General features: G+C 48.2%; 6 protein-coding genes across 6 annotated transcripts; 1 reads left to right on the top strand and 5 right to left on the bottom strand.

The window, feature by feature from the left end:
* Window positions 1–163: 163 nt before the first annotated feature.
* On the bottom strand, window positions 164–3493 carry ams1 (alpha-mannosidase; the record flags this gene model as incomplete). Its single annotated transcript, XM_056680828.1, has 2 exons — window positions 164–791; window positions 843–3493. The coding sequence occupies 2 exons, from the start codon at window positions 3491–3493 to the stop codon at window positions 164–166; spliced, it is 3279 nt and encodes a 1092-aa protein (XP_056528210.1).
* A 583-nt stretch (window positions 3494–4076) lies between these two features.
* N7500_009688 (uncharacterized protein) lies at window positions 4077–4818 on the bottom strand (the record flags this gene model as incomplete). The annotated part of the gene is made up of 2 exons (XM_056680827.1): window positions 4077–4254; window positions 4343–4818. The coding sequence occupies 2 exons, from the start codon at window positions 4816–4818 to the stop codon at window positions 4077–4079; spliced, it is 654 nt and encodes a 217-aa protein (XP_056528209.1).
* A 515-nt stretch (window positions 4819–5333) lies between these two features.
* N7500_009687 (uncharacterized protein) lies at window positions 5334–6632 on the bottom strand (the record flags this gene model as incomplete). Its single annotated transcript, XM_056680826.1, has 4 exons — window positions 5334–5814; window positions 5863–6230; window positions 6288–6392; window positions 6441–6632. 4 exons carry the CDS (start codon window positions 6630–6632, stop codon window positions 5334–5336), a joined length of 1146 nt encoding a protein of 381 aa, XP_056528208.1.
* Window positions 6633–7081: 449 nt separating this feature from the next.
* Window positions 7082–8932, top strand: N7500_009686 (uncharacterized protein; the record flags this gene model as incomplete). Its single annotated transcript, XM_056680825.1, has 6 exons — window positions 7082–7219; window positions 7268–7338; window positions 7395–7591; window positions 7637–8011; window positions 8067–8404; window positions 8471–8932. The coding sequence occupies 6 exons, from the start codon at window positions 7082–7084 to the stop codon at window positions 8930–8932; spliced, it is 1581 nt and encodes a 526-aa protein (XP_056528207.1).
* A 220-nt stretch (window positions 8933–9152) lies between these two features.
* Window positions 9153–9781, bottom strand: N7500_009685 (uncharacterized protein; the record flags this gene model as incomplete). The annotated part of the gene is made up of 2 exons (XM_056680824.1): window positions 9153–9508; window positions 9775–9781. 2 exons carry the CDS (start codon window positions 9779–9781, stop codon window positions 9153–9155), a joined length of 363 nt encoding a protein of 120 aa, XP_056528206.1.
* A 604-nt stretch (window positions 9782–10385) lies between these two features.
* N7500_009684 (LysM peptidoglycan-binding domain-containing protein) lies at window positions 10386–11767 on the bottom strand (the record flags this gene model as incomplete). The annotated part of the gene is made up of 3 exons (XM_056680823.1): window positions 10386–11415; window positions 11481–11650; window positions 11750–11767. 3 exons carry the CDS (start codon window positions 11765–11767, stop codon window positions 10386–10388), a joined length of 1218 nt encoding a protein of 405 aa, XP_056528205.1.
* Window positions 11768–13649: the final 1882 nt, after the last annotated feature.

Raw genomic sequence — 13649 nt, 5'->3', positions numbered from 1 at the left:
ATCATGTAAATCACGAACTTATAAAGACTACAGCGTTTGTCGGATACATCAATTATTTCATTGCCTCCGATTGAATGCGACACAAGCTAGGTACATACAATGGGTGCCTCGCAATATTCCCTGGGCTTGGTTCAAGCCTACCATTCAAATACGTTCCTCGCGGTCAAAGCTGCAGTCGATACGTAGCGACCTCAAACGCCCTCAACTCAATCTTGATCGCCGAACGACTATCTTCAGTCTCAATCTCCAGTCCTGGATCCTCATTATCTTCAAGAATATTGCATTTGAAAGCATTCTTCACAGGCAGAGTGGTCTCGATAGTACCACGAGCCTTACCGCCAAGTGATTCATAGACACGCAGAATGACACTCCTTCCCGCACGGGTAGGAGCACCATCCCACGAAACATCAGCATCATCTTCGCCACGCTTGACAACATCCAGTATCAAGGACGGCGCGCCCTTGATAGACAGACATTTGAATAGGGCATTGGAAGCAGATGCTCTAGGGCCGGCCTTTTCAACGACAAGTGGGTTGTTGAAATTGAAGCCTGCACGGATCGTTCGGGCATCAAGAGCACCAGCGTGAGGAAGAATTGCATAGCGAATGTGGTGGCGGCCCATGTCAGCGTGGGCGTCTGGTGCCTTGGGGGCACGAAGCAGCGAAAGGCGCATGAGGTTACCGCATGTTGCGAAGCCATATTTAGAGTCATTCAAGATGGAGACTCCGTAGCCGTTCTCAGAGAGGTCGGCCCATTTGTGGCAGCAGACTTCAAACTTAGCCATGTCCCAACTGCAGAGTAGTTAGTATTCCTGTGAAGTGTGTCAAAGGTCGGGTGCATACCTTGTGTTATAATGGGTCGGGCGCCTAACGATACCATACTGGGTCTCATAGGATGCTTCGGTGTTGGTGATATCAACTGGGAACTCGACCTTGAGGAATTTCATTGTCTCTTGCCATTCCACCTCGCTTTCTATTTCCACGTATGAGGGCTCATCGGATGTGGACGCTGACAGACTGATTGTGGTCTTGACCCAGCTCTTGCCGCTGATCTGTATCTCAGTCATGACACTCACGCGATGCGGGTCGTTTTCTACAATGGTCGTTTTACCCCCAGGCAACTCCTTTCGTGACTCAATGTGGAACACCTCGACATCCCATGCTTGCCAGTAAAGAGGCTTGTCGTCGAAGATGACTAGCTGGCCCGCCTTGCAGTTTTTTGCGACGATCTCTCTTTCGGCTTCCACATCGTACAAGGATGTGATAACCCCGTCCTGAACATCAACCCTGAGCTTGCCGTTCTCTAGGCGGAAAGCGCCAGGTTTGACCTCGGTCACGGTCGCTGAATTGGTGGTTTTGAAGTCAGCTGGGTGGAATTGCATCACTCCAGTTGGGCCATCAGCCACGGCGTATCTGGATCTGTTGTATGCGGCCACTGCTGGAGGAACCACAACGACTTCCGATCGGGGCCATGGCAAGGTGTTGAGGGCCATGAATTCTTCACCCATAGTGGTACCAGTGAGCCCTAAAGCTTCAAGGGCATTCTTTCGCAGCTTGGCTCCTGTCTCAAAAATTTCGGCATACAACTTATCTGAATCGTCATAGCACATCTCGATGGAGCTACCCGGCAAGCAATCATGGAACTGGCAAAGGAGAGTCCCTTCCCACATCTCGTCAATCTCTCTCTTGGGATACCGATATCCATCATCGGAAGTACTGATGGTGGCAAAGGTCGCAAGAAGCTCGATCTCACGCAGCAAAAACTCGGACTTGCGATTATTGCGCTTATTGTTTGCTTGCGTGGTGTATGTTCCTCGATGCAACTCAAAGTAAAGCTCACCGTACCAGGTAGCGAAATCAGTGCCAGAGGCAGCTTTTGCCTCCAACTTTGCAAAGAAGTCATCTACTGACTCGCCCATTTTCACCCTGGGCAATGAGCCGACCTGATCACTGAGACCACGGCAGCGACGTAGTTTTTCGAGGTGTCCAAATGTCGGGCCACCACCTCCGTCGCCTTTTCCAAATACAAGCAGGGATGACTTGTCCGTGTCTAGAGACTTGTGTTGAGTGACACTGCGCTTCACATCACCGAAATGCGCTTCAGCAGTGTAGGTTTCGGAAGGAGCCATGTGGCACATAACTTGGCTGCCATCAAGCGCAACCCATTGAAACGTAGTGTGAGGGAAATTGTTGATGTTGTTCCAGCTGAGCTTCTGGGTAAAGAAGCGGCTCATTCCAGCCAAGCGACATATCTGAGGGATTTGGGTAGAATATCCGAAGGTATCTGGCAGCCAGAAAGTTGTGCTTCGCTTACCAAAGTTAGCCTCGAAGAATCGTTGTCCATACAAAAACTGCCTGACAAGCGATTCTCCACTTGGCATATTCGTGTCGTGTTCGACCCAGCTTCCACCGATAGGCTGGAAGTTGCCCTTCTTTACCCAGCGCTTCACACGATCAAATACGGATGGGTAATACTGTTTCAGCCATTTGAACTGTTGAGCCTGAGAACAAGCAAAGCGGTGCTCAGGGTATCGTTCCATCAGGTCACATTGATTAGACCATGACCGTGCTACCTTGCGCTTAGTCTCAGCCCAAGGCCACAGCCAACAAGTATCAATGTGACAATGGCCAATGGCATAGACTATTGGCTGCGTGTCTGTGTTGTAAACCTCGGACGAATCCACCTTGTCGCCGAGGTATTTCCTAGCAATCTTGCGCGCCTCGTGAATAGACTCATTGCTTCCATTACCGGCAATGAAGGCATCAATCATAGAATTGGCCACGACATTGGCCTCATGCGACTCCCATGACTCGCCTGGAAATTCCCGGGCGGCATCCCCAATTATCCAGAAATCATAGTACAGCGCCCTGGCAGCTAGGTTTACCGCCGTAATTCGCGCCGTGGTGAGCGTGAAGTATTTGTCGGGATTTGGTGGCTGGATCGAATCGCCACCAGGAGCATTACCAAACATGCCATTGCAAGCCATTTCAATGTAGAAAGTATGTTTATTTCCATCGCACCAGTCCCTGGGAAGAATAAACTCGGTCCGTTCTCCGCCTCCGGTCAAGCCCTGCAGCGGCTGACCATCCTCTGTCCAGATCAGGCCTTCGTTGTTGGCATCCCAGTGAAACTCTAGATGCTCCCGCTGGAGCATGTCCTCAGGCACTGTGAGGTGAATCTTGAACCAATGTGTGGACCAACTGGGGCCAAAAGAGGCACCTATTTGGGTAGGCTTGAATTCCTGAGAGATTATCTCTCTGAAGGTCGGTCGCTGCAGGTCCGGGACCGAGTAAACAGAGAGTTTGACATGATCTTCGTCCGAATTTGTGGCTTCGTAGTACTTTGAGACCAGATTTTGGCCTTCATATTGGCCCTTCGATGTGAACTGATTTAGGCGATCGGTATATATCTTCTTGATGCGTTGACCGACCGGGCGTTCAGCTAACTGGGGTAAAGCTGGAGGAGCGGGGCGAAAGGGAACTTCCCCACCCATGATGAGTTTAGATAAGACGATTGGAAGAATCGAGTAAACTGTCAGCAAGCGTCGGAAGAATAGAAAGAGTAGATATGGTAGAAGGAGTTCAGTAGAAAGAATAGAGTAGAAAGAATCGAAAGGAGAAATGAAGAAAGGAGCTCCCAAATGCGGAATGCGGAGAAAGCGATCGACCTGTATACCTTGAACTAGGTACATGGATTGTACCTGAATGTACCTGGATGTACCTGGATGTACCTGGATGTACCTGGATGTACCTAGATGTGCCTGAATGCACATAGATGTACTTAGATATACGTGCATGTACCTGGATATAAACTGAGGTTATTATATCTTACCCAACGAACGTCGTAACCTTCTCTTTGACCATTCCCAATCTCAATCTCTCAGAACGGGCATCTAGCCGATCGAGGCATCAAGTACCCCAAACTCTCAACAAGAGGTGTGGTCTCCCAACAGCTTTGAGATTGGCCAATCCTAGATTAGAATTGAGACTATAAAACTAATGCTCAACCAAGAATTGAGCATTATAGATGAGTTATTGATCGTGGTAGTAAAAGACGGCTTGATCCTGTGACTCCTGTCAGCCGAGCGGCGGAGAAATGTAGTGGGTATTGGATATAACATCATTTTTCTCTGGATCTAGCTGAGACTGAAGCTCAGCAGCAACAATTATCAAAGACTCCTCGGATATGTCCTGGAATATGTCAGTGTTGTATGTCAATGACCTTGGGTAATACCAAACCGCTGCCTCATGGCTACTGCACGCGTAGATATCCCCCTAGAGGTCGCCTCCAGACGAGAAGCCCAGGCGCAGCCGATGAATTGCTAGATAAAAGTGTTGGTAACATCGTCCGCAGAGACGAAGTCCGTGGGGGCGGGCAATGTACTCGCGACAAGAGTTTTGAAAGAGCCAAGCTATGCCGCAGATAGTTCAATGTAAGACCGTGTAGACTTTGGTGTCCAATAGATTTCGAAACAACGTCTTTGGCGCTGGATGGGGGTTTCACAATCTGGCGAGCGAGCTCAGGGCCCGGGGTGTACAAATCATCCAGTAGTGGAACGACACTCCGATCCATGTTACTGACTGCAAGTTCCTCGCTTGTGTAGGGCTCATTGTAGCAAGCTTTGGACATTAATTCGATGATAAAGTCTTGGCCAGTCATATCTATGACATTATGCCGAGCGACAATCGTAAGCATCAAACCGCCCTCGATAAAATTCGCCTGGCCACAGAAGACCAATGCTGACTCGGTCGTGATACCTAGCAAATCACCCGGTAGCTTTAGAGTTGTGCAAGAAGCAATGGTGTTCTCGTTGAGCATGGTGAAAGGGTACTTGGCCTGGCGAAATTCGTTCAATGTGGGTGGAAGGGTCAGGTCGTAGATCTTTCACCACGAGCTGGATTCGTCAAGGGGAGGTATTTCGAAGACGCCCGTATTACCATCCCCTGTACCCTTGTTGACAACATGACTAGTAAGCCATGGGGGTCCTTTTTTTGCCAGGTTTGTTAAAGACTCTAGGATAGCGTCATGAGAAGATACGTTAGGGACACAATTAATAGAATGTTTGTGTGTACAATGTGCAGGGTCCAGAGTTTGACCAAACATGTGAAGGACGCTGTAGAACAGTGATGTGTTGGTAAGACTCATTTCTGGCTTGAGTGGAAATATATATATCATACTACTCACGAATCAGAAATTATATATCGATGTTAGGGAGATAGTTGGAGAGATGATAATCTCGGTATATCATCACACAATGTCTAAGAATTACATATATCTACCACAGCAGGTCGACTTTCCCAGACAAGATATCGACCTTTTGGCGCCCGTTGCCTTCAAGGTCCACGTAAACATGTACTCAGATCATCGCTATGGGAAGATGAGGGTCTGGAAGAATCAGGCCCTTCGTAAAAGGCCTCGTAGTCGATCGTTCGCATGGCATTTTCGCGCAGGTTCTTTTGGCTATCCACGCGCTCTAGGTCGACCGATTCACCTCGAATTTGGGGGCGGGACGCTGACACTGAGCCTGATCTTTGCTCAATGGCACTGTCAGACTTGGATCCTGATTGATCTCCGGTGTTTGTATGACCAGAGACGGATTGCTCAAAAAAGTCTGAGACTACGCCGGCCATCATGCCGGTCTGGAGCTCGGCCAGGACACGTTTGAGGGTTGGGATACATGTGCAAATAATTGAGGAGCTGATGATTAATTGTAGCCATATGGCTGGCATGAGGGCATCCCATGTTTCATCTAGAGGGTTAGAGTTATAGAGTGGCCGGAGGGAGCGTAGGCCAGCAATGGTCAGTGCTAGAACTCTGTATGGGATTAGATGGCAACCTTGTTGACGATGAAGACATACTCACAGGATCCGCATCCCAAACAGGGCAGAGATTTGGTAGCGCTTCCACTGTATTATCTGGACTTGATGTAGTAAAGCCACTGGTAACCCGATGATTACTACATCTAATAACATGTGGACGCCCCCTAACGCGATATATAAAGCTTCTTGGTTCACACATTTCTCACGGCTAGAGCTCCATGATTGCGGGTGATCGCATTGTATTCCGAGCGCTATCAGTGCAGCCAGGATCCAGGTACCGATCAAGCCCAAAATAACCTTGCATGCAAGCGATATTTTCTCGAAGGGTTGCAAGGATAGGACCAGAAGTGCAACGGCGGCCTTGGAACATCCTAAGACAAGGACAGCGAGGAGTTGGCTAGCAAAGAGTGTCTTGATTATGTTAGAATATATTCTTCCAGGGGATGATGCTCGATTTGAGAATCTGACCTTGCTGTATTTTTCAAATGAAGCATTGCTCAATGAATCTCGGTGCTTGCCAATGCCATAGGAGCTAGCCACATTCACACACACAGTCTGAGGAATAAATATAACCTAGTGGAATGATTAGAAACTTCGATCATTGAGGGCAAAACAACCTACACAGCAGAGAAATAGAGTGGAATCGCTCCAGGAAATTCTGCGCAAAACGCGGATGCGAGATATCATTGTCACTGCTATTGCCAGGACGGTGATGATAAGTAGAATAGTGCTCACGGTAATAACCCAAGCACCACGATCATTATAGGTGACAGGCAAGAGTGGCGGCAGGAAAACCGCTATGCTGGATGACATGGTAGTCAAAAAATTCTCGTCGGAGATAATTTGAGCAGGGTCATGTTTACAATGTGGGTTAGCAGGAAAGAACAGTGAATGATATATACTACTGTTCGAGTACCCTTATATAGGGGCCCTTCTTAGATCTTTACTACCACCTTTGGCACACAGACACAATTATTCCTGTCTTGTAACTGATTGGTCTATCTGGAGTTTCACAAACGTGCATCTTCTGGTCCCATCTCCAAAGGTAGGCCGAAGAATGGCGCTGCAGCATACGTCAATCCCATCTAGGCAGGACAAGAACAATCCACCGTAAGACAAGAATTCTGCACAATCCTTGAATCCTTTTTAGGAATTCATGGCCTCCACGCTCATTTTGCTTTTTCCTTTTCCGATCTTCTTTCGGGACTTGTCCGGTATTTTGTTTCCCATCATCAACTGCCTTTCTTCTCTGGCAAGAACAAATGGAGCGCCTCGAGATATACTCCTTAGAAAGGGAAAATATGGGCATTGGAAAATTCGCGCCAGATCAAGATGCAAATGTCACTAATGCCTATGACCGCCCGCATAAAGCTGAATCCACGGAGCGGGCTTCGCCCAAGGTACGATTTATTGGGTTGATACGTTTACCTAGCTGAGACAGTATATAGCGACTATTCAATTTCACACAGATATTCTTTTTCTCGCTTACTTATCTGTCGAGCTGGGAAACTCAGGCTTTGTATGAGAGCCTCATCCCTTGTTGTGCGCCAGGACTAACAACATGGCCACTCTTAGGAATTTGAGCACGGTTCTCTCAAATGGCGGCCCTGAAGCCTTAGCCTGGGGAATAGTGATCGTGGTATGTGGTGCAATGGCTCAATCTGCCTCGCTAGCCGAGATGGCTTCGATGCAACCAATTGCTGGGGCTCAGTATCACTGGACACATTACTTGGCACCGACGAGTCAGAAGAAATTTATCACTTGGATGCAGGGTGTGTCATTTACCGAGATCCTGAATAACTGCTAACATTATGCAGGTTGGGTGACCTGGTTCGCGTGGATTTCCATACTCGCCGGGGTTGCCAATACCACTGCTACGATGATCCAGGGCCTAGCGAGTGTGAACTACCCAGAGTACGAGCCAAAGCAATGGCACATAACCCTCATCATTGTTGGCATGCTCATTGTCGAAGCGTTCATGAACATGTATACATTTTGGCTGATTCCTTGGATCGAAATGTTGGCTGGTATTCTGCACATCTGCCTTTTGATTGTGTTTTTGGTTGTATTCACGGCTTTAGCCCCCCGTCACACCCCAGAATTTGTCTTTTTACACACGCAAAGTACCTCAGGCTGGGCAGAATTCCCCGCTTGGAACATAGCTTTGCTCACCCCTGTATGGGGGTTTGTCGGTGCGTACACGATATACACTTCAAGGAAGCAAAGACATAACGCTGAAAATAACAGGATTTGATGGAGCAGTACACATGAGTGAGGAAGTCCGCCGAGCAAAGCAAGCTGTTCCTAGGTCTATCTTCTATACTGTTGTCGCCAACGGTATCCTGGCATACGCAATGGTTGTCTGTATGCTCTTCACCATGGGCTCGGTGGAAGAAGCTCAGAAATCCAGATTTCCGATAATCGAGATCTGCCGACAAGCCACCGGGTCTGTAAAAGCCGCCATTGCAATGGTAAGCGGACTGCTTGTTATCTCGCTGTCGGTCAATCTGGCAAGTATAGCGTCTGTGTCAAGATTGACGTGGGCGTGGGCCCGTGACGGAGCCCTACCCCGGTGGTTTAGTTATGTACGTATCCCCTGTACGATACGGTGCCACATAAGATGACACAACATCTGCTAATAAGAACGGCAGATTGACCGCAAGCATAACGTTCCAATTCGTGCTGTTTGGCTTCCAGTCCTCGTTGTCATGATTTTAGCGTGTTTGAACATCGCAGACGGCGCCGCCTTTGGGGCGTTTGTTGCGTTGGGGTCGATTGGCCTCTTCGTGTCATATTTTATTGCTATTAGCTGCATGTTGCATAATCGGTTCCAGAAACATGTGGCGCCTCTTGGAAACTGGAACATGGGCACTTGGGGGCTTCCGGTCAATGTCTTCGCTTTGATGTATACCGCTTGGGTAACAGTGTGGTTGGCATTCCCGTCAGCTCTACCGGTTACTGGGGAGAACATGAACTATGCGGCACCAATCTTCGGTGCAACTACTTTGTTTGCTTTTGTTTACTGGTTTATCAAGGGACGCACTCGTTGGGAGGGGTTAAATAAAGAGGTTATTCGACTGGTTGTGGAAAAGGGAGAACTTCAGTTGAAATGATTTGATTCTAATTGCTTCGTTGCATGAAAAGTCTACTTACCTACTCAACAGAGTCACTCTTATGCTAAGAGCTTATAGATGATGTTCATATGTTCTTATCTCTAATATCAACTAAGCTGTCAGTCAGTTTCATATTGGAAAAAAGAATGCGTCAGAAAAGCCCGAGGTTTTATTCATCGCTTGCAAGCCAAATAACAAGTTCAAAAAACAATCAAACGTATTATTTCTCCTGTTGGCCAAAAAGAATATCCATGTCGATCTCCACAAACCCTTGGCCAATTTCATTCAAGCGCGTCTCTGCAACTACTCTGGCGGTCGCGAGAACGACGGCGTTTGGAGCGTCATAGGGTCCATAAACTGGCATTGAGATACATCGCGGAGTGAGGCCATGGAGGGGCTTTAGGCTGACCTGGGCTTCCCCTTCCTTGATTCGACGGATCATACTTCGCATGAGCTTTTTGCTGGAATATGTCCGATATCTTTCGTCGAAATGTACGGTCACAAAGTAAACGCATTCATGGTCACTCATCTCCCACTCGGGGAGATGGGATCCCCCGTATGTATATCTAAACATACCTGGCTGCATCATATTGATAATGATTTGGCAAACCTGTTGGTAACTGAGCTAATTGTGTGGTAGGCTGAATTGTTGAATGTAAAGTGCTGATTATGAACAGGTAGAGGGGAATCAGATCTGTTTAAATAATAGATCGGAGACAGCCGTGATAGATTTTCGACTATGTTCTTTAACTATGGGATCTTTCATTCAAACAATAGCTTTGTCAAATTTTCCGATGCCTTCCGTATTGCTAAATCTAATGTTGCTTTGTGTTCCTTTGTACCCAACATAGAGCACAATGAATCCCCAGAGTCAAGGCCACATTTGGCAATATGGCATTGAATCAACTGCAGAGGAGGGATATTCCTATATTGGCAGATAGAATTTCAAATAGCTTCACAGCTACTCTAACATTCCTGTTTATAGAGACTGGAATCACATGTGATTGTATTTTGATCTCTCGTGTCGAAAGAAGAACAGCTACAGTCCTAGCGAGTGGTGCTACAGAACTGCTGCGATAAAAGCCATGGAAATACACGTTCTTTAGCAAGTCATGGAGAAAAGCCGCAGTCCCATGAGAGACAATTTGGCGATTACAAGTATAGGGGTTAGCCATTTGGAATGAAGCTTGCGAAAAATGTCATTTTGTGTATCTGGACATAATCTACAATGATCAAAGAAGGGTGAAAAATCCAAATGGGTAAAATAAGTTCATTGTTGTCATAAAGTGTTCGCTGGTGTCATTCGTCGTATAGAGACCGTGGGAGAGTGCCAGCATCATCCACAGCCAATTTTTGCAGAGCAAGCTCATGCTATGTACAAAGAAGGCACCGCCTTAAAGAGAGGAAAGAAGAGTAAAAAAGATCCAAAAGTAGATCGATCAAAGGCTCGAACTTATGCCTTGATACAGTATTGATATCCGAGCCACAGATCCGAGCATTTCTCGTCGAGGCCACTATTCAAGCTGCGAAGCTTCGGGAAGGAGATTCCGACAGTTTCGGTTAGCTTGTCACAGAAATCACCGTGCGTGACAGTGTAGTACTTCTGGCATGATGAGGTGGCGTATGGATAGAGAGGGGCTGTGGCGGATGGTGAGCCGGGGGCCGCTGGTGCAGTTGTCGCGGCTGGCGCGGACTTGGTTGTCCAGGATGGGGTAGGGGTGTTGGTCGGCGCAGCGACGTGCACATTCACGTTGGGGAACCAGGTGGGAAGGGTCCAACCCGCAGAGGTGGTCTCAGTGGATGCGGTGGATGTTTCGATAGGTTGAGTAGCGTCGAGGGGGGCAGAAGAGGTCTGAATAGGCTCAGCAGTCTCGGTGGGCTGCTCAGCAGCGGTCGAGGAAGAGGAGCTGCTGGACTCGTCGCCAGCACCGAGGGCGGACCCCGCGCCGCTAGTAACGGTTCCAATGGTAGCTTCGGTACACTCGCTCATGTCGCCGGCCCATCCACGGACACGATTGGCGATATCGGAGGCGTAGCAGTGGGTTGCACCGCCCTGGCCGAGATTGCCAGACGAGGCGATGGAGCCAGAGTTGTAAGTGCGTGCGGCCTTGTAGTATTTAGCTGCCTCGGCACCGCTCTGGGCTTCATAGCACTGCTTGAGACCATCACCCTGGGCGGTTCCAGCGGTGCCGTCTTTGATCATTTGCTTGATCATGGAGGATGGGCAGGGAGTTGTCATGCTGCCATCCTTGTTGCAGGAGCCCTCGCCAGCGTGACTCTGCATGAGACCAGTGTTCTGAACACCGTTATTGGTGGAATGTACGCGAACGCAGCCCTTACTTTCTTGCATAATAATCGCAAGGATGAATCGAGCGTCGATGCCTGTTTCGCTGGCAATCGACTTGATGCTGGTGTTAATGTCGCTTGTTTCGTCGTCAGAGTTGTCGCATGATGCGGCAATAAGGATTTGGTTGAGACCCCAGCTAGAAAAACAAAACTCATTGTTTAGCGCGGTGTTATACTCATCTCATTTGGTTGATCTACTCACAGAGTCTCGTACTCCGACCACTGACTCATGGAAGGCCATCCGTCGGAGGCGTCGCCGGTACCTCCCATGACAGCATAGGTGGCAGCGGCGCGACGGTGCAAAGAGTGATGGGGCTTCACGCCATGAGGAATGGCTTGAATGAGAGTCGGCAGGCTGCCAGCAGCCAAGATCTTTTGCCAGATTAGTCATGAATGTGTGGTTGATTGGGAGTGGAGCTGTGGACCATGTCGCACTCGACCACCGGTTCTCCATGCGAAGTATAGACATACCAATGAAGGAAAGAACATTTTGATAGATGAAATGAGGGGAAACGATGAAATTGAAGCGACAAAGAGACGATAAAGAACTGTGGAAGAAGCCCTGCTTGCACGGTCGAGAGAAAGAAATGGAGAGACGGGAGAGGAAACTATATGTACTCACGAGTAGCTCTGTGCCCTTTACCGTTCCATTCTGGTTTGGTAAAGTGATCAGTCGAGGCCCGCAGCGGAATCGAATTACGTTCAGAGGTGGCTGTAAAAGTGGTCCAATAGCGGGCTTAGGGCCTTGCGCAGTAGGGTATAGTACCTGTACGGAGTAAGGGCTGAAACACTGTCCGAGGGGACCCAGTCGCCTGGTTATGGAGTGATTGGTCTGTTTCAGATAGCATTAAGCCCCCTGTAGGCGAACCTAGTTGGTCCTTCAAGTCGATGGCGTTCATCCCCCTGTTCGTGGGCTAGCGATTGGCCCTATGTGGGGGGGGGCTAGGATCATCCATGTGGACCTCCGATGGCAAAGTTCGTCCTTTTTTTCCTCCTCTGGCCCTTCCGGGTGGCTGATCAGAGGAGAGACGTTGAACATTTGAATTCCGGTTGGTTGTGTTCCTGAATTCTCCCCTGGTACCTGGAGACCAGTTACTTCTAGGGGGTTGCAAGTGATGGATATCTCATCCAGCATTTTATCACTTTATCACGATTGACTTCGTATACGGATACAACAAAGTGAGTCGCTTTCGTGTGGGACCCTGTTCCACTAAACATGACAAAGAGGCGATGTAATATGTAGGGTTGCATTGAAAATGTCCAAATAACCGACGAGGCGGTGATTGTGGCCTAGTTTGTCAGGCACCCTGGTAAATCCGCCAATCCTACATGTGGTCTCACTTGAACAAAGATTCTTTCTTGAATTTGCTGGAGTAATGAACATAACACATCAGTCCTATGACAATATCACATGCTACCCGGGCTGCAGCATTTTGGCACCTTTGTATGCTCTACCACGTCCAACCCTGCAATATACAAGTCACAGACAATTTGGGAAGGATATCCATAGTGTGGGGACGATCAGCTCACCGGTAAAACAAAGCTCTGTCACCTGTTAACGCGTACTGTTCCTTGACTAACCCACAAGAGAAGGTGCAAGTAGATCGTGCATTTCTTGATCTCTTTCATTTTTACCTCGGAGGGTGCATGTTGTACAAAGTACAGCCACTTCCTTTGTACTTGGACTAATGGATTTATCAATGATTTCGGTCGGATCCCCGGTGCCCAGCCTTCATCGCAAATGCAGCTTCGGACTTCCGAGGCTGATTCATGCAATTCAATGCGACTATGCACAGGAAGCATGGCATTACGGAGCAAAGATCTATTCCGCACTCACTCGCCTAGCCAGAAATCCAGGACATGATGTCAGCCATCAGCCATCAGTGATTTTTGATCGCTTTGTAGCACCTTCGGGTATTACGATCCATCGTTTGAGAACACCTTGCATTATTGATCAAAGATAGCTCACACATCATTAGTCTAATGTTATGCCTAGAGCCGCTTACCATACAAACTTCCAGAGGGCCTACAATAACCTACAAAAAAGCGTTCAATCTTGTATATTCGAATACTGATAATTACTCATACCCCATACTTTATACTTACGTTTTAAGATATATCAATCTCTGAATTGATCTCCGAAATGAGTGCTGCCAGGTCCGTCTTGGGTCTTGGCTTAGTCCATTGTAGAAGCCGGGAACGCCAAGACATGGCGAATACAGCTGGCCCTTGACGATGTTGGACAGTAATTGGAATGCTGGCATCTCAATGACGGTCCCATCCACGTGGTCACTCGTTGTACAAGAAGCTAATTGTCACTGTTGCTGAAACACATATACGCCTCACCTTTATCAATATCCATATGGGTCTA

Source organism: Penicillium coprophilum, assembly GCF_028826855.1.
Source record: "Penicillium coprophilum strain IBT 35676 chromosome Unknown utg000006l_segment0_segment0, whole genome shotgun sequence".
Lineage (NCBI taxonomy): Eukaryota > Fungi > Ascomycota > Eurotiomycetes > Eurotiales > Aspergillaceae > Penicillium > Penicillium coprophilum.
This window is presented reverse-complemented; position numbering and strand designations above follow the sequence as displayed.